This window comes from Neurospora crassa, linkage group V (genome assembly GCF_000182925.2).
Source record: "Neurospora crassa OR74A linkage group V, whole genome shotgun sequence".
NCBI lineage: Eukaryota > Fungi > Ascomycota > Sordariomycetes > Sordariales > Sordariaceae > Neurospora > Neurospora crassa.
In genome coordinates, this window is record NC_026505.1 from 4,810,053 (window position 1) to 4,830,972 (window position 20,920).

Sequence of the window (20,920 nt, forward strand, 5' to 3'; positions counted from 1 at the left end):
GGCAAGGGAATGTCTTTCAACTCGGGAGAATCTTCGACTGTCAAGCAAGTCAGCCGAACGTGTGGGTTCCGCCGCGTGGAGGTCGATCAACCGTATACACCTGCACTACACTACAACCAGTTTCCTTGAAAATAGACAAACAAGAAACGAATCCCGCCCGTGCCTGTCGCTGATTTGCTCTCTCTGGAGCGATGCTCCGAGACGATTCGGCCTGCTCCGTATCTACATATTTTGATGCTTCTTCAAAGCCAAGCAGGTACGGCCAGCCCGGTCACTGCAAGTAATCGCTGTGGTAATGAGTTTTATGCGAGTGTACATGCAACCTACGTACATCCGTCCGGCCATCCCGCCATGCGCCCATTGATAAATACTAGCGCGCAACGCAAACAAGGAATACCTCCCCCGCAGAATCGAAACTCGAAGAGTACGATGGGACGAAACAGTCTCTAGCCTTCCGTTATTATTCTTCCATCCGTCCAAGCGAAAATGAACATTGTGACTAGATAAAAGACACGTATCTTTTCCACCTGCATCCCGTCTTGCAAGCCAACCAAACCCAACTTGAAGTACCTGCGATTTTCTTCGCAACCGCTGCATGCCTGCATCAGTCCCCGCACAGGCCAATATGATATCAAACTAACTGAAGAAAAAAGCCCCCTTTCGGGCGCGCTGATTTACTGGTGCTATTACTTTCTCAATGCAGTGAATCATCGTGGGGTTATGACGAAAGCGTTGAAAAAGTGGTTTCAGGATAGCCAGCGACTTGGCGCCAAGAGACACCGCTTGGCTACCAGAACAGGGCGAAGTAGAAAAGTTACGTATCTTTAGTCTACATAGAGGTAGCCCTAATGATCGATATCGTCCAAGCGTCTGTCTATCCGTCGTCTGTCCATGTGTTCCAATGCCAAAACATCAAACACCGGAAAAACACCAAGTACCCAGAAATTCTGCATCAAGGGAGACAGGCTCCGCATGCACACTGCGCTGCACTGCGCACACAGGATCCGATTAGGTTGCAGTTGGTGTTTCGAATTGGAGCTCAGGCCCGGTCTCGTCCGAGCTATCATGCCGCGTGCTCGAATATGCAACACAAGAAAAAAAAAAAATCAAAGTCAGCAACGGCGCACTTGCGCAGCAGACGGCGCAGAGTCGCAGATGCAGAGCGGGTTGGAAGCAGAGGAAAGACTCGCGTGACTTGCAGACTAGGCCGGCCTGCTGCAAAAGCCACCTGAAGAAAAAAAAGTCCAACCCACCATTCATGCCCATGCTCATGCCCTGCCCCCCCTTGTTCCCTTGCCGCTGCACATCGCACAATGCACAACAAACTGAGCCGCGTGCTCGGGGCGTCCATGTTCGATTATGCCTCAAGATGGCTGTGGGGGCTTGATGCATTGCCCAGTCCCGTCGCTAGTGTGGTCTTGTCTCACCTCATCTGCTGCAGTGCGCGCCCGTTGCTCGAGACGCGCTTCGGTAGGCCCCCAGCTCGATGCTGACTGGCCATAAGCGCGGGACCTTTGAGGGTGTTGCCATGGGAAACCACAGAAAACCACCCCGGCCAGCATTCGTCGCATCGTCGCAGCATTCTCAGCGTCGCAGGCGTGTGAGGGCAGTGAGGCCAGTGTTTGGTTCTGTGTATCGCTCAGCTCATCACTCAGCTTGGACTGAACGGAAGCATGAGAGCCCCACCTACCCAATCGAGAAAACTTGGCCAAGTTGTTGGATACAATAAATAGTTGGCGATGTGACGTTTGTCGCATCGGCACTGCATTCCTTGCTAGGGCGACTAGGAGCGTATCCATCTGGATTCAAGGAGAAATTACGCATGGCCTCCCGCAACCGTGTACTGCGATTGGCTGAGTGTCTCGCACTGCCCTCAGCAGGCCGTTTCCAAGACTCAAGAGACTTGCGCTACCAGCAGGTACACCCAATGATCCAGAGACACACGGAATGCAGGGCATAGCCTTTTCTCATCGCCATACTTCGAGGTATGTAAACCACGCACATCCCTCGCTCAGCCGCTTTGCGCAATTGCCCATTGTCGAACCAAAAGGGAGCACGCAGGATGGAGACGAGGCAACACTTCCACCGCCAGATACATACAGTTATTGCGATAGCCGCAATACGAGAAGCGAACGGGGGTCGACGACCATCCGCGACTATCGCCAGCAGTAATCTCCGAGATCTGTGACAAGTGCCAGGTTACTTCAGCCCTGCGGTGCCCGACCTGCTACGGAAATGGCCCGTGCCCCCTCCCATTCGACAGCCGCTCGCACACCAGTGTACAAGTGACTAGCAGTTCCGGTCCTGGTTAGCCGAAAACCAAGGTTTAGATTAAACATTGAGCGCCCGCTTCCGCTGGCCATTCAGCCCAGTTCAAGGTCCTGTGCTGAGCCCGCCTGCAGCAGCGCACACACGAGTTGGATGTCCAGTTGACTTGCAGCTCCTCAAACAACTAGACCTAGCACCTTACTAGGGACTTGATATTGAAGGAGGGACTTATACATATGTAGCGAGCTGGCCCTTCGTCCTCCCTCACTCCAGTCCGACCTGGCTCAACTTCGAAGCGGTTGTGTTCTGGGTACTCGTCAACAAGAAACATCAGACACCGTCTTTTTCTTCCCTTTTTCGTTTTCCCTTTATTTATCTGGACGGACCCCAGCCGCCCGGGTTGCCCCCCTTTTTCGTCCACCCCACCATCCTTAATCTGCAGTCGATTTGCGGTCAGCGGCAGTTTCTAAGCGAAAAACAGGACTCCACCACGCCTCGCCCTGAACATCGCTGGACACGGACTGGACCACCACCAAAAGAGGTCACCTCCAACGGACCTACTTACTCCACCACCAGTGGTCGCCAGCGAGTGGTTGCGTAGGTAGTCGCGCGCACTTGACCTGCCGTCCATCGCGACTCGCGACAATCACCCTCCTGTAACTGAAAAAGATGGCCGACGAAGGAGTCGCCAACCACTACCAAGTGCTGGAAGAACTTGGCCGTAAGTCGCATCCCACTTCCCCATCCAGCCACCGGAAGAGCTGTGGAGGAGGGCAAAAATGAAAATAAAAATAAAAATAAGAGGCTGACCCTTTTTTTGGTGTTCCAACACCCACAGGAGGCAGTTTTGGCGTCGTTTACAAGGGAATTGACAAGACCACGGGCGAAACAGTGGCCATCAAGCATGTACGTTGTTGTCGCATTGGGCTGCATCGCATCGCATCGCATCACATCGCATTCCATGACAAGGAAGAACCAAGGAGTTCAGCCTCGAACAGCAAACTAACTGAACTTTTGCGCCCCCTCTAGATTGACCTCGAATCCAGCGAGGATGATATCCAGGAAATTCAACAAGAGATCTCGGTGCTCAGCACATGCGCCAGCTCTTACGTCACCCAATACAAGGCGAGCTTCTTGCGCGGCCACAAGCTATGGATCGTGATGGAATTTCTCGGGGGAGGTTCCTGTTTGGACCTCGTAAGTCTGGTCCCTTTGCTATTGCTGTCGCATACCATGTCTCTTTTCCCTGCTTGCTAAACAAGATTGTGTGCGCCAGCTCAAACCGGGAAACTTTAGCGAAGTACACATCGCCATCGTCTGCCGCGAACTCCTCCTCGGCCTCGATTACCTACACTCCGAAGGAAAAATCCATCGCGACATCAAAGCCGCCAATGTCCTGCTCTCGGAAGCCGGAAAGGTCAAGCTCGCTGATTTTGGCGTTGCAGCGCAGTTGACACATATGAAGTCTCAACGCAATACCTTTGTCGGCACCCCGTTCTGGATGGCCCCCGAGGTCATCCAGCAGGCTGGCTACGACTTCAAGGCCGACATCTGGTCGCTCGGTATCACTGCCATCGAACTGGCTGTCGGCGAGCCTCCATATGCGAATATCCACCCGATGAAGGTCCTTTTTCAGATTCCCAAAAACCCACCACCACGACTGGAGGGCAAGTTCAGCAGAGAGTTCAAGGACTTTGTCGCTCATTGTCTGATCAAAGACCCTGCCCAGCGCCCGACAGCTAGAGACCTACTCAGGCATCGATTTATCCGCACAGCTGGAAGGGTCGAGGCGCTGCAGGAACTGATCGAGCGCAAGCAGATGTGGGACGCCAAGCAGGACCGCGTCAAGCTTCCCGTCTTTTACCAGGAAACCCTTCACACCATGAGCCCCAAGGACGATGATGACGAGTGGGTGTTTGATACGATCAAGTCGGTTGCGCTACCCAAGAACCTTTTGAACGTCAGCACTACTCCCACAAAATCCAGGGATCCATCAAGGGTTCGGGAGACTGAAGAAGGCATGCGAAGAATGGAAGTCAGAGATGGTCCCCTGCAGCCCTCTACCCCTCAGACGGTAAGGAAAGCAACAGTACGGCGACAGCCATCGGCCGCGGCCGCCCACCAGCAACGGCGACTTTCCACCTCGACTGGCTCACCACGCCCACCTGTCGCAGCAGCAAAGAGGCCCCTTCAGACGGATATGTCCTTCGGCAACTCGGGTTCGACGATGCGACTCTTTCGTCGTGTACCTTGTGAGCACGAGGGTCCAAAAATTCACCAGGAACAGCCCCAAGAGGTGGTCAATGACGAGAACCGACCTCCCTCCGCGATGCAGGCGCCTATCGAGCCCACTAGCAAGGAAGCACTGCTCGGTCGTCGCCTTTATCACAAGGCCATTGAGCCTGCTCTCGACGAGCTTCATGCGCAAACCGGTCCATCAACCAAGCGTGAGGCCCTGGCTAATCTGTCCGATGCCTTTGCCCACCTCGACTCGGTGGACCCTGAAGGAGCCTATCACCTTCTCAGACACCTCCTTTGCTCAATATCACAGGATAACCGGCTCAGTGCAGCACTACTGAACGCCAGCAAGATCTCGCCCGGTCAGCACCTTCATAGAAAATCTGTAGACGGCACACCGCAGAGCAAGAATCGCGACCTCAGCCAACGGCCATCGACATCAGCCGGTGTCACTCAAAACCACAATATCCCACAGACTCCATCGCGCTCCCCACAGAAGCCGATGCTTTCTGCTAGTCCGACAAAACTGATAACCAGCCAGCTGAACACGCCCTTGGCCAGCCCTAGACCAAGGCGGGAGAGTGTCGTAGCAGCGCCCATGTCCACACCGAAGCCCACCGCAGAAAGGACGAGTAGCAATAGCAGCAGCAGCAGCAGCAGCAGCAGCAGGCCGTCTTCCGTAATGGCAACAGCCCCAGGAACCCCTATTAAGCAAATACAGCAGCCTCAACTAATACAATCAACCCCCTCACCTCAAAAGAAGGAGCCCCAGCTCTTGCAGCAACATTCCGCCCCGTTACTTCAAAAAAAGGAAAACCCGCCGTCCCTTCAACAACAACTCTCGCACCCGGTCCTCCAGCAAGAGAAGCAGCGAAGAGAAACCAGCTCGCAACAGCTTGCCCAGCAGCTACAACAGCAACAGCAGGCCCAGTTACAGCAAGCCGCCCACAGACGAAAGGAGTCTTCCAACTCGTCCTCTCATCAACTTCCACCACCCCAGCACCATCAACGAAGAGAGTCATCGCAGTCGTCCCATGCCAGCAGCCGATCCCCCGAGAAGCAGGAGCGCGTAAGGGAGAGCAGCAGCAGAGAGCTGCGCGAGCGGGCGGTGCTCGAGGCAAAGTACCCGGGCCAGCCGGCGGTGGCGGGCATGGAGCACTGCAAGGCACTGTCGGATTTGCTGTATGCGAGGTGGACGGATGGATTGCAGCATCGGTGGGGACCCGTTGCGGGATCTTAGTGAGGCGATGAAAAGGCCTGGGTCGGGAAGTGAAGAGAGGTGAAGAGGAGGTAAAGAGGCGAGCAAAACGACCATTAAGAGTGCGCAAAGCCAAACACTCGGCTCAAGATGAGGGGAAGAGCAGAGGAAAGGGGGAGAAGAGATACCATTATTTTCTTGTTCGTGTCTTATTATTATTGTCTGAACTCTTTTTTTTTCCCCTCGGTTGTGGTGGACAGATGGATTACGAGCGTCATTCAGCATTTGATCATATGTCTTTTTTTTTTTTTTTTTTTTTTTTTTTTTTTTTTTTTTTTTTTTTTTTTTTTTTTTTTTTTTGCACAGCATTGGTTGGTGGCCAAGCATAAAAGGAAGAGAGACGACGAAAGGGAAAGAGCTTTTTTCTTTTCTTTCTCATCATATGTTCCTCTTGCGGCACGGCATATTCCTTTTTTTTTCATTCTACTTCACTTCTTTCTTGCTTATTACGCAACTGGCTGGGGCTTTGTTTTCTGTTCTGTTCAAGGGATACCAATTATCGTTTTACATCATTCGGGGTTTAAAAGGGAAGAATGGAGAGAGAGAAACCGGTTCTGGAACGTGGAACCTGAGGATAGTGGCTGCGGCGGCGGTTAGGTTAGATAGGGGGCGGTTGGTTGGAACGGTAGGATGGGTGATTTATTCGAGTTGGGTGACTGATCACCAACTTAAACTTCTACCATGGGCCGCCCCGATTGGTGAATCAGGGGAGCAAAGAATCAAATGATACAAATCAACGAAAGGGATTTCGGGTTGTTGATACATTCATCTTTACATCCTTCACTTGCATGGCAGTAATTCTGGTGTAGTCGATGGGTCAATATACATCCTGTATCGCCAAACCGTATTCCTGCGTCTCTTCGGCTCTGTTTTCTTCCTTAGCAAGGGGGTTGAGGATGTCTACAAACCGCCAAGTGACAGACAACAAAATACTTGCAAATGGCAGTAATGGGATTTCTGTCCGTCTTACGCAGTATGGGTTCGTGTCTCAGAACAACCGATTTCCCCCATGTGTTGCCATGGTGATCGATGCAGCAACTGCATTTGTGGATCCCGGGGATTGGAGCGGGTGCTGTACAGTACTGCTACCCTCGGTCACGTCCCATCGAAAGCCTCCGAGCCTTCGTATTGTATCTTTTGACATTCTTTCCGGTCACTCTGTGTTGTTAAAGGAGGGTGAGTTGAGGTGAGTCAGCACTAACACCATACCTTTGGTTTCCGTTTTAGGAAGGTGTTGGTGGTTTCACATTTTTCCGGTTTGTATATTTAGTGAATTTGAATCACCGACCACCTGGTTCCTTGCATGGATTCCTTGCAACAGATGCCGAAGTTGAACGATGTTTGTTCCGGTAGTAGGTAATAGTGAGACATGATGAGGAAAAGTGTTTGGAACTATTCCCGGTTTTCGGACGCAAGACATAGGCCTATCTAAGACACCAAGGTGGAGAGGTGTTTTGATCGGGAACGTTCTGCTTTCTCTCTCTTCGCACATTATTGGAGTTGAAGAATTGAATCGCCATGTGGACTCAAAACGGCCCTTGTTGCGTACTTGCGTCATCAGGTACCGCCCCGCAAAACTTTCCAGGGGGGAGGGCGGATTGAAACGACAGACCTTCTGGCCCAACATCGCCGAGCTCTCTAAACTGTCAGGTGCAAGTGGGAACTGTTCCGTTTTTCGCATCACCCAACATTTGCCGCTTGCCGCTTGCCGCTATCACCCCCTCATTCCATCCATTTTCCCCCTCACTCCCCAAATCAAGTTCGATTTTTTTTTTTTCCCTTCCCACCAACACCATAGTACATCCCTTCACATTGTCAACAACACGAACTTAAGGGTAAACACAGTGGAAAGAGCCAACCAGAAACCATATCTCTCACTCGAGAGAGCCAACATAACAAACCTTCCACCAACAACCCAACCCGTTCATCGAACCATCAGCCACACGCACACAAGAAAAAAAAAAAAAAAAACAATGGCCTCCCAACCAGCCCCCCCAACAGTGGAAACCTTCAACCTCACCTACAGCTTTCCCGACCGCTCCAACGGCGTCTCGGACATTACCCTCTCCCTCCCGCCTCGCTCACGCACGCTCCTGATTGGCGCCAACGGTGCCGGCAAAACCACCTTGCTTCGCCTGTTGGCCGGCAAGCGTCTCGCGCCCGCCAACACCATCAAAGTGTCGGGCGTTGACCCGTTCAAGGAAGGTCTGGAGGGCGTCACCTACTTGGGGTTGGAATGGGTCCTCAACGCGATTGTGCGCACGGACATTGGTGTCGTTGAGCTGCTGCGGTCAGTGGGCGGCGATGCTTATCCCGAGAGAAGGGATGAATTGGTGTCGGTGCTGGATATCGACACCAACTGGCGAATGCACGCCGTGTCGGACGGAGAACGCCGCAGGGTGCAGCTGGCAATGGGCTTGATCCGGCCCTGGACGGTGCTGTTGCTGGACGAAATCACCGTCGACTTGGATGTCTGGTCCCGGGCGCAGTTTCTAGGGTGGCTGAGACGGGAGACGGAGACGAGAGAGTGCACGGTTGTGTACGCGACGCACATCCTGGACAACTTGGCCAGTTGGCCGACGCACCTGGTGCACATGCACTTGGGCACTGTGAAGGGGTGGGGGAAGGCGGAGGAGATGTTGAAGGAGGTCGAGGATGGGAAGAATGTGATTGAAGGCGTGACGGGAAATAGTAGGCTGGGAGAGCTGGTGTTGAGGTGGTTGAGGGATGATTTGAAGGAGAGAGGGCCGAGAAGCCAGCACAGGAGGGGACCGGAGGGGTTGAGTTATAACAGCCCGGGCTTGGGCGGTTATGGGTTGGAGGCGAAGACGAATCAACAGGCTACGGATGGGCCTAGCTGCAACTGAGATGGGGACAGTAACTGAAAGGAGGGGGGAGGAGAAGAGAGAGTTCAACATGGCTGAGGGGTTTGTTTTGTTTTGTGTTTTTCTGTTTTCTTTGTGTGCATGAGGAAAAGGGAGCTTTAACATGATACCCAGGCGGCATTTAACATGGCGTTTTCAACACATCATAGACGGGTATAGGTCGAGATACTTTTGAGGGAATCTGTCTCACATGTACTTTACATGTCATCATCTGCTGTTATCTGGTTTCCCAATGTCCTGATGAATTTCCAGAGAAGCACTTCCACGTCGCTTTTCAGTATTGCAAAGAGTAAACACATATCGTACAGTCTAGGCATGCGATCCCAATCGTCTATCAAATGGTATCAGTACAAGTACAATGGCTTCATGAATCACTCATTTCCTCCACGCATAGCCAAAAGCTGCATCCGCATCCGCCGCTTCATTTCTTTTACTCCTTCTTCTCGGTCTGCTCCTCAGCAGCACCCTCCTCGCCCTTGACCAAAACATCCTTCTCTTCGAGAAGCTTGGCAAGCTCGCCGTTCTGGTGCATCGAGACAATGATATCGCAACCGCCGACGAACTCCTTGTCGATGTAAAGCTGAGGAATGGTGGGCCAGTCGCTGTACTCCTTGATGCCTATATATGCATGATGATGCGCGGTGCACGCCCACTTGTGTCAGCATTTCTGTCCTTGTCTACTTTTCCCATTTTTCTTGTCCCAACTGGTTGTGTAACATACCCTGCCTCAACTCGGCATCCTCCAAAACGTTAAAAGCAGCAAACTTGTTGGGATCAACGCCCTGCAGACCCAGAACCTGGATGCTGGCGCGCGAGAAGCCGCACTGGGGGGTTTCGGGGGTGCCCTTCATGAAGAGGACGACGGGCGCGGAGGCGACGGCCTTGTCGATGGCCTGGCGGGTCGCATCGGACAGGAAGCGGTTCTGGTAGAAGAGGACGGGGCGGAAGGCGGAGGAGACGGCCTTGGGTGCAATGGCCGGCCGGGAGGCGGCGGCGAAGAGTTGCTGTTGTCAGGAGGAGGAGGATGTTAGTGCCGGTTACAACTTTGCGGGGTGACGGGACCTGGAGCGCTTACCCTCGAGAAAAGCGACCGGGTGAGCATTTTGAAAGGTAAGGCGCGGTGCTGGCTACTAGAGAGTGACAAGATGTTTGGCGCAAAGACAGACAAAAATTCACAGCGATGCGGACGGATGGCGATTGTCGGCGGCAGCGGCAGTGGAAGAAGCGTTATCACGACTTTTTAGCGGCCACTAACTGGAGCTTTCCAATGTACCCGACCTTGATGATGTAAAGCGCTTTCCGCTAGCTCCTGAAAGAGGGTTAGGGTTGTGCTCTGCGATCCGTTTTGCACCTTTAGTCTTTGGATCATTTGTCAGCTTCGAGGTAGAGGAAGCATCTACATTTTCCTCTCATCATCCATCATCCATATGCCCACAGCTCATTATAACGGCATTGTTGTTTCCAATACGCTCTCGAGACTTTGACGATTGAAAGTCAGAATTAGTAATACTCACGGAGTCTGGCACATCCACGCATCCATCGGAGTTGAACCATCCAGACTCATACTGTCTGATACACTTCCCATCACCTTCCCGGCACATGATATTTCATGCTGGTTGTTCGTTAGATCTTATGGTGTCAAGAGTTATTGATCAACACATCATGTATTTTCGGTCGTCGAAGCTGTCTTGCGTATGTTGTATTGACATCGTGGGTTCGGTACTGCCATGTACTGAAGCACTTGCATCATGTGTTGCTTGCTTGGTACCAATCGCATCTTGGACTGCCGCAACATAGCTTTCTCAGATCTGCTCCTGTCATCCAAATCCTCGGGATTTGTCACTTTGGCGCATCAGCTACAAACGTTGAGAGTCTACATACCTCCTCCTCTTGTCCTTACCCCGCATACCAAGCCCTCTCTCTCCACCTGCCCAGCTCCCCAACTTCCCCACAGGGCGGGCCGCGATCAGCCGCTAAACGGGAATGCGTTCACGGTGCAAATTGGTGACAGCACACCCTCACACCAGACACCCCGCCTCACAGGCCTGGGGCAACGTGAGCAGGAGAAGGGACGGAGCTTCAGTAGTCACCTCACCGCATTCGTGTCACTGCGATAATGTTGCTCCCAAATCCACTTTGTCATATGGCCGTTTTCGAGTTTCGATTGCTGTTCAGCTCTTTTGATCAATGTCCCCAAAATAAACTGAGATGTTCTGGATGAAGAAGCGGAAAAGGATGTCTGATGATGTTTACTGCACATCACGATAGCTTCAGCTTTTGAAAAGTCCTGGAGAGCCGTAACCTTATGAGGAATCTCAGCGGGAACTGAAAAAATCACACTTAGTGCAGTGTCTTGGTCGGATATCCCAATTGCATGGTCTTGCAAACAGTCATAAACAAACCAGAAAGAGTCAAAACAATACTGCACCATCTCCGTTCCCGTTCATCCTATGACCCCACACATCCAACGTAGCATGATCCGAGTTCCCCATACCCTAAAGTCCCGAATACCGGCCTCATAAGTGGTCGGATACCTCTTATGTCTCCTTTTCGTTTCATCCTTTCTAGTCGACCTTGCTGTTGCTGCTGTTGCTACAAATACTACCAAGGCTAACCACCACCACCACCAGTCACATTGACCCCTGAGCTCATTCGCCATTTACTGGGTGTCTCTTTTTCCAACCAACCTGCGCCATTCGCAAACAGAACAATAATCGGGGAATCGGAAACTTGAACCGGCTGGGTGAATAGTGTTTGTGCGTGGATCGGTCCGTTGCCGTGTAACCGTTTCATATTCCCAAAGGCACGATTACTGGCCGAAGTTATTCGAGAGGTACCTTCCAGAACATCGAAAGATTGGAAGGTTTAAGGAAGGAATCAGTATGGTTGGCCAACCGCCTCTTACCGGCCTCAAGGTCCTGGAGTTTGCCGGTCTAGCTCCAGGTCAGCCCTCCATCTCTCACTTTTCCTCCGACTTACACACACAGAGGCTTTCGGCCGAAACCCGGCCGATCTTGAGGTCTCACTTATACACTTCACTTACACTTCACTCTCACTTGGAAAAAAACAAAATGTCACAAAACTAATTCCCCGCTTGGGAACAGGTCCCTTCGCCGGGCTCCTCCTCGCCGACGCTGGCGCCTCCGTCCTGCGCATCGACCGCGCCGTCTCCGGCCCCGTCGCCCGCCAAGTTCCCGACCAACTAACCCGCCACAAATCCTCCTTGGTGGTCGACCTCAAGTCCCCCTCCGGAATCGCCCTCATCAAATCCCTCGCCGCCGTATCGGACGTTCTCATCGACCCTTACCGCCCCGGCGTCCTGGAGAAGCTCGGGCTGGGCCCCTCTGTCCTGTGCAGCGACGAATGCAACCCCCGCCTCATCTACGCCCGCCTGACGGGCTTCCGGCGAGACGGCCGGTTCGCCACCATGGCCGGGCACGATATCAACTACCTGGCTGTGAGCGGGGTGTTGAGTCTGCTGGGGAGGAAGGGCGAGAAGCCGACGCCGCCCATCAACATTCTGGGAGACTTTGCCGGCGGCGGAGCGGTTTTGTTCCAGGGCATCCTGCTTGCGCTGGCCGCGAGGGAGAGGACGGGCAAGGGACAGGTGGTGGAGGCGAATATCGTCGACGGAGCGAGTTACTTGGCTACTTTTAACCGGTTTGCGCTCAAAACGGCCGTGGGGAACGCACCGAGGGGGGAGAACCTGCTGGATACGGGCTGCCCTTACTATGATACGTACGAGACCGCGGATGGGAAGTACATAGCTGTCGGGGCGTTGGAGCCGCAGTTTTTCAAGGAGTTGGTTAAAGGGTTGGGGTTAGAGGGACAAGGGTGGGAGGAGAGGAGAGGGGACAAGGAGAATTGGCCCGAGCTGAGGAGGGTGTTGGAGCACAAGTTCAAGACCAAAACGAGGAGGGAGTGGGAGGATATCTTTGACGGGACTGATGCGTGCTGCACGGCGGTGTTTGAGTACGGCGAGATGGAAAGGGAGAGGGAGCGGTTGGAGGGCGATCAGAGACCCGTGGTTACGCTTAGGGAGACGCCCTGCTTGGCGCTGAGGAGCGATGCGAAGGATGCTAGCCATGGGCAAGGGCCGGGCGTCAAGGGGGAAGCGTATGTAGGCATTCCCTTGAAACCTGGAAAGGGAGGCGAATCTGTCGTGGAGAAGTGGCTTGGTTGGAAGAAGGGCAAGGAGTTTGATGTGTTGAATGGGAGCGCTGTCGCTATCAAGTCCAGACTGTAACGGATGTTGGTCTCTTTGATGTTATTTCTTGATGGACAGATCATTCTGTGTGGAACTTTTAAAGGTTGCATGCATCAACATGTACAATACCTTTCTTTCTGTCCTCGTTACCATCTTCCTCTCTGTTGAGTTGCAACCACGTTTCGGAATCCTATACATTTGGTTGGTTCTTCGACAGGAAGTGTCATTCATTGTGACTTCATAACCCCCCCTTGTAATGATCATGTCAAGCCCATCAACACCGTGCAAGATGTGGACCAGAGTTCTTCCGTTCACTTGATCTAAACAGCTCTGATGGACACAAGTCGTAAACATTTTCTGTACAGCTAAACACAAAAACGTGCCACCAAATGACACTCTCTTCCCCATCATCACCATCTTCTTCTCTCTTTCATCGCTTTGGTATATCAACTGCTGCTTAAATAATCTGTCATGTCACAAACAACTCCTTTATTCTCCAACCTCATTCCCACCCACCCGCCCACCCACAGCCAATTCATCATTACCACCATGATCCCCTAGGACCTTCATCCATACCCCCCTCTTCTTTTCTTTCTAAGTAATCACTCCCATCATCATCATCATCGTCATCAAAAATAATATATCTTGATCTCGTCTCATAAACAACTCTCTTCGTCTTCTCAAACGTAGTACTAACCCTACTGTACCTGACTAACGATCTCGCTAGCCTTCGACAGCGACTCCACCATCTGCTGGCATTCCTTCCTCCTGCGGACCGTGTAATCGCTCTCCTTGAGGAGGTCGTCGAGCTCGTCGGCGCGGTACATGTTCTCGAGGAGCTCCTTTTGCATTTCGTCCTTTGTGAGTCTGGATTTCGTTCGTGTTAGTATTTCACTTATAGAAATGTAGGCAGTAGCGGCAAAAAGGAAAGGTAAAAGACTTACTGAACAAGGTTCAACATGATAGCCTTGGGAACCATGTCGATCATGGTCCTCTTGACAATGTTGTAGTACGACTGGATGAGCAGCTTGATGACCTCCACCTCAATGTTCTCGCGCTCAGAAAGAGTACCCGAGGCCTTCAGCGATGGCGGGGGCGGCTCCATGGCCGCCGCCTTCTTCTTGTTCTTGGCGGCAAAGAAGCTGCCAAAGAAGCCACCGTTAGACCCTCCCTCGTCAAGGTTGCTGCCGGCCAGGGTGGGGCTAGCGGCTCGCGCGGGCGTAGCGCTCTGCGGGATCGGCTTGCCCGTCTTGGGGTCGACCTGGACTGGCCTGGAACCGTTGTGGCGCTCGTTGACGATGGCCATGGCCCTGTGGCCGTTGAGGAAGTCGGGGTGGCCCGTGTTGATGTAGCACGCCTCCATAGCGACCAGGTCCTTGACCAGCTTGTTGGTGGGCTCCATGGCCTTCTTGAAGAAGGAGATGACCACTTGGTGGATCTTCTCCTTGAGGCCGGGATAGCGCCTGTATAGTTGCTTGCTGAGCACGGTGGTGAGGATGCGGACAAGCTCGTCGTACACGAGCGAGGCGCATTTGAGACTGGGCTCCTCAAGACGCTTGATCTGCTGCTTGACGATGAGCTCGAAGGCCGCGGTTCCGACGAAGAGAGCGGGCGAGGGACCGGAGGAGTTGTAAAGGATAACGCGAATATCGGAGTCCTTGACCTGATCGAAGGGATCCACTGCCTTGACACCGTTCGAGTACAGCTCGTGGAAGACGAAGCTGATTCTGGCGCCACCCGACAGCTCCTGGCTGGAGAGCTCGGTGCTCTTACCGTCAAGAACAGTGCGCCATTCGTTGGTGAACTCGGTGATGATGTTAAGGACAATGTTCGCGCTGTTACCGAGAATCGAAGGCCCCAGGGACTCGAGCTCCTGGGTATACTTCTGTAGCGAGCTGGAAATGCGAGCCTTGATGTCGGGCAGGGTCTGCTTGATGTGCATCATCAGGATCAAGTTGAGCTTCCGGGCAAGGTAGGGCGTGCCGCAGTATGAGCTCTTGTTACGATACGCCTTGTGGTTCTCAAAGAAGTTCTTCTCGGCCTCGAGCGAAGCGTTGATGGGCTTCTTGTTGTCGATATCCCTCTGGCCACGGTTCACCACGGGCACGTATCCTAGCCTGAGGGGAATGATGCGACCGGCGAGAATATCAACGACATCGGTACCTTCGTCCATCAAGTCGACCTTTGTAAGCACACCGATGGTGCGCTGACCTTCGGGATCCACCTCACGAGCCAGCTTCAAGCCATCCGAGTTGGCCAGATCCACATTGGCAGCGGTAACGGCGAGGATGATGGCGTTGGACTTCTGGATATACTTGAGGATCATGTCCCTGATCTGCTTCTCGATATCGCGCGGCTGGTCGCCAACGGGCACTCTGGTCAGACCGGGAAGATCGACGAGGGTGAGATTGAGAACGTTGGGCGAGTAGATTCTCAGGTTGATGGGAGCGGGCGAGATGCCGGCATTGCGGCCGACCTTGGCCTCGGTCTCTCTGCTGATCTCATCGCGGATCTTGTTGAAGTCGTAGAACTTTTGGCCGGGAATGTGAAGGAACTCGCCCCACTCATCCGTGTTGGCAGCCTTGTCGGTGTTATCGTCGAGCTCATTGCCGAAGCCGTTCTGGGTGGCTGTCCGGTTGATAAGCTGGAGGACGAGGGGACGACGGGTGACAATACCGGAGCCGCGAGGAAGACTGGAGAAGAGAACGAACAAGGGTCTCGCGTTAGCAATTTTGGGGAGGGGGGAAACTAGTGTGGAAAGCGAAGAAAGACTAGGGGCGGGGAAAGGGGGCGGGGGAGGGGGGATGCGCACAAGTCGCGACCAACAATGTTTTCTAGTACTGAACTCTTTCCGCTGGACTGACTGCCGACGACTACTATTTGGGGGAGATCGATGGGGTTGTTGACGCCGACGGTGGTGAAGACATCCTGGAGCTTGTTGACGAGCCTGTGCGGATGGCGACCATGTTAGCGAACTGAAGACGACGAAAGACGATGATGCCCGACCTGCGATAGGCACAAGACTGGAAGGAGTGGACGCAGGACGTGGACGTACTTGATGAGGCCGGGGTCAGAGATACCTCCGGGGGTGCTGAGCGACCCGGTATTCACGTCTACCGTCATGATTGCTGGCTATGCAGAGGTGGACGATGGTGATGTGTTTGTTTGGAGTTGAGGGATGTCGTGTGGTTGGTGGCAGGCGGTGTCGGCGGATTCTGGTGCCTCCTCCCGCTTCGGTTCGCTTGGGTTTCGGTAGGTAGATAAGGACGGGAGCCTGAACTAGGTAACGTCTAGAATAGTCTAAGGCGGCGATACGTAACAGCCAGGCGCAAACGTCTCAGAGGTCTCGCGGTCCGTGCAAGCGGCGCTCTGACGGGAGAGGAGACGGACGATGGGTATAGAACAAGCCGGCTTGTTGGGACTGGCAACTGGAAGATATTACTACTAGACGTTGGTTGTTGTTCTGGGAGATGGGAATCTTTTTGGTACGAAGCTGAGGCGATGAGGCAGTCGGGTCGTGTTCATACGACGTAGCGTCCGGCTACCTACGCACAAGCAGGGGGCGCTGAAGGGGGCAGGGTCAGGTCACCGTGCGTCGCAGGCTCGCAGGCCACTCACAGCACACAAAAGCCACATATGGGAGGGAGTGGAGACTGATGCTGTAACAACGTCTTTGAGGACAAAATAGCCGAGGAACTCTACACTATGTACACTTCTTTCAAAACTTTGAACTCACTTGTTTTACTCTACAGACAAGTGCAATTACATGTTCTTATCCACAAAGTGCCACACATAGAAATCAATCCTGAAACCCCGCCGTTGTACGCGGCCGGTTACGTATGTCTCAAGGCGTCTTGCTTGCCAAAATGGCTTTATTCTTCTGCCTGAATGAGGCCGCGTCATGGTCTCACGGATTGGGCGGTATAAAGATGAAAAGTCATTGAGAAGACAAGGCGTGTGGTGGACCGTAAACCAGGCACCTGCTGACACGAACCAGCATCTCTGAAAGCGACGAGTTGCTAAAGTGCTCTTGAGCCCACTGCGAAAAAGTAAAGTGTAAACTGAAAACTATCTCTGTTATCACTACATGCCCCAGCCAATCCGCCCCGATATCCTATGCTACGCTGTATTGATCTGTAACTTGTTCAGTTCTACCCTTTTTGAGGCCTGAGACAATATCTTGACTGTGTATAGAAAATATTCTCAAGCCAAAAAGGAAAAAAGGGAAACACAAAACTAATGCAATGCTCTCGTGCCCGCCCGTCCATCCATCGACTACTCAATCATCGCTTTGAAGCGAGCCCAATATGTAAACACAACGCTGGTTGGTGAGTGTACTATCTTGATCCTTCCATGACATTCCACAACAATCATCAGACTTAACCTTTCGTACACTTCATGGGGCTGGTCGTCGTTCCTAGGTAGGTGTGTAGTAATAATGGACCACACGTGCTGCCAGCGGCAAGGACAAACGTGGGGCTGGTCGTCGTTCCTCAATATTATATGGCCAGTAATGATGGACCACACGTGCTGCCAGCGGCAAGGACCAACGTCCGCTGTTCCAGCTCATCTCTGGATTCTATCGCGGCCTTGCTGTGACGTGGACGTTTCCGTTATTGTTTGCGCCGCTGTGTTCCATACTCTCATCCCAGTCGGGCCATTCGGGGTACCAACTGTCCATCATGGTCAGCAAAACTGACGGCTGTCCTGGTTCAAAGGGGCTATCAAGCTTACATCTTCACCAACCCATCATCTCCGCAGCTGGCAATCATGCGCGGATCTGAAGGGTTCCATGTGACAGAGTTGCAACGCGGTGCATGGGCTCCCTTAAGCCGCGCTACCAAGGTGCCCGTGGACCTGTGGTAGATATATATTGATCCGTCTGTCAATGTGCCTGTTAGCCCCGTCATTCGCTCTTCAAATGTCGTCAACAAGCTTCCTCAAATTACTTACCCTCGCTCCCAGACAAGACGAAACCCTCATTCGCGCCACCAAGGTAAGTTCTGATAAGGAAATCCCCACCCTTGTGCTGATTGTACTCGTGAATGACATCCTTGGTGAGAATGTCATACAAAATCGCTGTTCCTACCTGTGTATTTACCAACAAAGACGTCGAGTCCTGGCTTATACAGAGTGATGTTCCTCTATCCTTCAGCTCATGTGAATAAACCTGCTCGCGCGTGTGGTAGTTGTAGACATGAAACCGCTTTTGCTCGTCCAGGGCAACAACCCAGTTTCTATCGGGGGACAGCACCAGGTCTTCCGTTCGATGGTCCTTCGTCCACACGATCTTGTACACGTCGGCTGATCCGAAGTTCCAGGAACAGATTGACCTGTCCTTGTCGAAGGACCCGGTGATAAGAACGTAGTTGCTTGCCCAAGCGCAACTACTGACTGGCTCGTTGAATTGGTCGATAGTCCTGAGCAGCGCTCCAGTCTACAACATCACCTCTTGTTAGCGAATGCAGGACAGACAGAGACTTATGGCCGTGGCTGCCTTTTCCTGCACTTACCTCGGTATCCCACACTTTGGCATTCATTGCGCAAGTGACGAGCATCTTGTCGTCCGGGCTCCATGCGATATTACCTACACCCCGGTTGTCGTGTTGCTCATCGCCCGTGTCTAACTTGTGTAGCACTTTGAACTCAGGTACGCTGTAGATGATGACAAGACGCTCCATGCCGCAACTTGCCAAGCGTGTCCCGTCATGTGAAAACCTCACTTGCCACACTTCATTGCCGTTGTGTTCATCCAGCTTATACTTGGCAATCGTGGGAAAAGCCTTCCTATCGCACACGTGGTCCTTGTAAAGAGAGGGTGTTTGGAGGGTCGAGTGGTATAGGCAGTTGCTAATTTGAATTTCTTGTGCCTGACTAAGAAGTGCCGCCAACCTGTGCTCAGGGAGCATAACTGAAGGTGAAACGAATTCTGGGAGAAACGGGTTAGCAGGTTTGAAGACCCAAAGGTTGACACTCCACAACATACTAGATAGCTCAGAGAGCAAGGTGTGCCGACTTTCTCCGCGAGCACCGTCCCATCCGGCCTTATCCTTCAGGTCCTCGGCACTCGCACACATTAACAGGCTTGACAGAAACTCCAGCTTTTGGTGCTGGTCCCCGCACAACGGTGTGAGCTCCGTCCGCAGCACCACCAAAGCCCGTGGTGTTTCGCGCCTTTCCAATAGCTCCAAGTACTTTTGCTGTCTAAGCCAAAGCTTCATCATGTTGCGATCCGCTCCTGCAGCAAGTATCAGGCCATCCCTCAAACCAGGATCTGCTATTCCAGCAACCTGCGCATCGTTAAGAAGCTCCTCCGCCTTTCCCCAGTCACCGTCCAAGACAGCCGCTCGAAAGGCAGCCACCGTAGGGTTTTCAAGTCGATAGCCGCTGTCCTGACTGAGTTTGTCTGCTGCGTCGTTGTAGCCCATCTCCGTCATAGCCTGTATCAGGAGACGTGTAAACTGTTCCCGGTCGTGGCCGTGGTAATTCCCTGATGGCAACCTTGGGCGGTTCGCCTCCCAGGCCGATCCATTTGGAGGGCCAGATGCTGCCTTGAGCGTCCCATTTCCATTAGATACCGCCATTGTGATCTCTGCCCGAGATCCATTAGATACGGACTGCCCAACTCCATTCGACGAGTTCTGGCCATCGATGTCGGCCGACATGATGCCGCGCCTTCGCTTGAGTGGTCGCAGGGACGTATAAGTGGTCGTAGTAGCGGCTGCTGAAGAGGTGGTGCTGACTGAGACGTCGATCGAAGCTAGACGGTATTCGTCTTGTCCGTTTTCGTCCAAATCACTTAGTCGGCGGCGGCCGAGGACTTGGGACGGAGTGTAGGCGTGCGGGCGGTCGTGTGGGCCTTGAGGGACGTATAACGGTGGGAGACTGGTGGGAACCGATGGCGTCACGGACGGTGGCTGCGGGGGAGCAGCTGGGAAGGGTGGAGGGGAAATTGGGGCAAGTTCGACAGTGCTGGAAGAGGAAGCCGGAGGTTGCGGGGTGTTTGAGTGTTGGTCGGAGTTTGGGGGATCTATGGGAACTTGTTGGTTGGGGGTTCGGTCTGCCACGGTGAAATCGTATCTGGCGCGGGACCGATGTCCGTTCCCGCAGCGTTGTTGGATGGTGAGAAGCGATGAAGGTCGGATGGAAGCGAGACGGAATGCTGGCGGTCGTGTGTTAGATGAACACTGACACTGGGGAGCGGAGGCGACAGCACAGCAGCAAGGTGGTCGTGGAAGAGAATGCAGGTTGAGTTGTTGTCCGGTGGTGGTATGTATATCGACGTAGGTAAAGCTACCTAGGTAGGTAGGGAAGGTGGGCTTTCCCGGTTGCCGCTCAGATAAGGTTGTTGCTTGGTAGGGGACTTGTAGGCAGCCGGAGCCGGCATCTAGCGGATGTAACAGCGACCGAGGAGACAGCTGAGAGGCTTCAGTTACTTACTACGACGCTGCGACAGTGCGAAGAAGGTGAATGGTGTCTGTTGGTGGTCACTACCTCTACGAGCATCGACCACTGCCCTGCACCGAAGAGGGGTCAGCAAAGAGCAACCGTCATCTACCTTAGTTCTGCACTAACTAACAACACTAAAAAGAGAAGCGCGCCGATCGCGGGGAGAACCGTGTGCAGTCGTGGCCGTTATGGTAAGTAGTTGCGTACTATGGTATGTGCATTGTTGCTTGCCCGGCAATGGATGCCTCTGGATCCAATCTCGATGGTCTGGTGTGAAAGAGAGAACGAACGTTGGAAGCAGGGAGAAGTCAAGCACGTCCATGACTTACAAGTATGTGATGACGAGGTTGAGTCCAAGCTACCTGCTTCTAGTCGGGAAGTTCGGTCGGATGGAAAAAGATTTGCTTACTGCGTCGGCGGGGGTATTTCAGTATTGACTACTAGGTGGCTTCTGCTCCAAGGCTCAAGCAAACTTGAAGTTCTTGGGACTTGGGTCTGGTCGGCTGTGCAGCAACTGTTTGACTGACGGTCGGGAAGACTGAGCTAAAAACAACCTATCCAAGTCGGAATGACGAGCGTGGGCGAAACTCCGAGTGAGTCGATGGCAAACGTTAC

At 53.1% G+C, this 20,920-nt stretch overlaps 6 protein-coding genes across 7 annotated transcripts; 3 read left to right on the top strand and 3 right to left on the bottom strand.

Annotated features, from left to right (window-relative positions):
- Positions 1-2,688: 2,688 nt before the first annotated feature.
- prk-9 (protein kinase-9) lies at positions 2,689-5,877 on the top strand. Of its 2 annotated transcripts, XM_011396309.1 has the most exons (4): positions 2,689-2,989; positions 3,107-3,174; positions 3,298-3,465; positions 3,545-5,877. In XM_011396309.1, the coding sequence occupies exons 1-4, from the start codon at positions 2,938-2,940 to the stop codon at positions 5,744-5,746; spliced, it is 2,490 nt and encodes an 829-aa protein (XP_011394611.1). In that variant the 5' UTR covers positions 2,689-2,937; the 3' UTR covers positions 5,747-5,877. The 2 variants fall into 2 exon arrangements, with proteins under 2 accessions (XP_011394611.1, XP_011394610.1); XM_011396308.1 differs by having other exon boundaries at positions 3,298-5,877.
- Positions 5,878-7,434: 1,557 nt separating this feature from the next.
- On the top strand, positions 7,435-9,004 carry NCU04097 (ABC transporter). Its single transcript, XM_955766.2, has one exon. The coding sequence runs from the start codon at positions 7,738-7,740 to the stop codon at positions 8,629-8,631; it is 894 nt and encodes a 297-aa protein (XP_960859.1). The 5' UTR covers positions 7,435-7,737; the 3' UTR covers positions 8,632-9,004.
- Positions 8,879-9,892, bottom strand: NCU04098 (monothiol glutaredoxin-5). The gene is made up of 3 exons (XM_955767.2): positions 9,725-9,892; positions 9,371-9,653; positions 8,879-9,267 (listed from the first exon to the last, which is right to left on the bottom strand). The coding sequence occupies exons 1-3, from the start codon at positions 9,749-9,751 to the stop codon at positions 9,080-9,082; spliced, it is 498 nt and encodes a 165-aa protein (XP_960860.1). The 5' UTR covers positions 9,752-9,892; the 3' UTR covers positions 8,879-9,079.
- Positions 9,893-11,531: 1,639 nt separating this feature from the next.
- Positions 11,532-12,897, top strand: NCU04099 (alpha-methylacyl-CoA racemase; the record flags this gene model as incomplete). The annotated part of the gene is made up of 2 exons (XM_955768.2): positions 11,532-11,592; positions 11,754-12,897. 2 exons carry the CDS (start codon positions 11,532-11,534, stop codon positions 12,893-12,895), a joined length of 1,203 nt encoding a protein of 400 aa, XP_960861.1. The 3' UTR covers positions 12,896-12,897.
- Positions 12,898-13,378: 481 nt separating this feature from the next.
- NCU04100 (vacuolar sorting protein 1) lies at positions 13,379-16,349 on the bottom strand. The gene is made up of 4 exons (XM_955769.2): positions 15,912-16,349; positions 15,669-15,803; positions 13,801-15,549; positions 13,379-13,723 (listed from the first exon to the last, which is right to left on the bottom strand). The coding sequence occupies exons 1-4, from the start codon at positions 15,977-15,979 to the stop codon at positions 13,555-13,557; spliced, it is 2,121 nt and encodes a 706-aa protein (XP_960862.1). The 5' UTR covers positions 15,980-16,349; the 3' UTR covers positions 13,379-13,554.
- A 952-nt stretch (positions 16,350-17,301) lies between these two features.
- Positions 17,302-20,714, bottom strand: NCU04101 (WD domain-containing protein). The gene is made up of 6 exons (XM_955770.3): positions 20,436-20,714; positions 18,843-20,373; positions 18,370-18,785; positions 17,810-18,293; positions 17,591-17,738; positions 17,302-17,529 (listed from the first exon to the last, which is right to left on the bottom strand). Exons 2-6 carry the CDS (start codon positions 19,519-19,521, stop codon positions 17,436-17,438), a joined length of 1,821 nt encoding a protein of 606 aa, XP_960863.3. The 5' UTR covers positions 19,522-20,373; positions 20,436-20,714; the 3' UTR covers positions 17,302-17,435.
- Positions 20,715-20,920: the final 206 nt, after the last annotated feature.

Excerpts from the sequence above, each read along its gene's own strand:
- NCU04100 (XM_955769.2), bottom strand. The coding sequence starts at position 15,979 with ATGACGGTAGACGTGAATACCGGGTCGCTCAGCACCCCCGGAGGTATC. Across the intron at positions 15,550-15,668 it reads AACATTGTTGGTCGCGACTT|TCTTCCTCGCGGCTCCGGTA; the intron begins GTGCGCATCCCC and ends TCTCTTCTCCAG. Across the intron at positions 13,724-13,800 it reads ATCATGTTGAACCTTGTTCA|ACTCACAAAGGACGAAATGC; the intron begins GTAAGTCTTTTA and ends AACGAAATCCAG.
- NCU04101 (XM_955770.3), bottom strand. The coding sequence starts at position 19,521 with ATGTCGGCCGACATCGATGGCCAGAACTCGTCGAATGGAGTTGGGCAG. Across the intron at positions 18,294-18,369 it reads CCAAAGTGTGGGATACCGAG|ACTGGAGCGCTGCTCAGGAC; the intron begins GTAAGTGCAGGA and ends GTGATGTTGTAG. Across the intron at positions 17,530-17,590 it reads GATGATGGGTTGGTGAAGAT|TTGGTACCCCGAATGGCCCG; the intron begins GTAAGCTTGATA and ends CATGATGGACAG.
- prk-9 (XM_011396309.1), top strand. The coding sequence starts at position 2,938 with ATGGCCGACGAAGGAGTCGCCAACCACTACCAAGTGCTGGAAGAACTT. Across the intron at positions 2,990-3,106 it reads AGTGCTGGAAGAACTTGGCC|GAGGCAGTTTTGGCGTCGTT; the intron begins GTAAGTCGCATC and ends CAACACCCACAG. Across the intron at positions 3,466-3,544 it reads GAGGTTCCTGTTTGGACCTC|CTCAAACCGGGAAACTTTAG; the intron begins GTAAGTCTGGTC and ends TGTGTGCGCCAG.
- NCU04097 (XM_955766.2), top strand. The coding sequence starts at position 7,738 with ATGGCCTCCCAACCAGCCCCCCCAACAGTGGAAACCTTCAACCTCACC.
- NCU04098 (XM_955767.2), bottom strand. The coding sequence starts at position 9,751 with ATGCTCACCCGGTCGCTTTTCTCGAGG. Across the intron at positions 9,654-9,724 it reads CCCGGTCGCTTTTCTCGAGG|CAACTCTTCGCCGCCGCCTC; the intron begins GTAAGCGCTCCA and ends TCCTGACAACAG. Across the intron at positions 9,268-9,370 it reads GGATGCCGAGTTGAGGCAGG|GCATCAAGGAGTACAGCGAC; the intron begins GTATGTTACACA and ends ATGCATATATAG.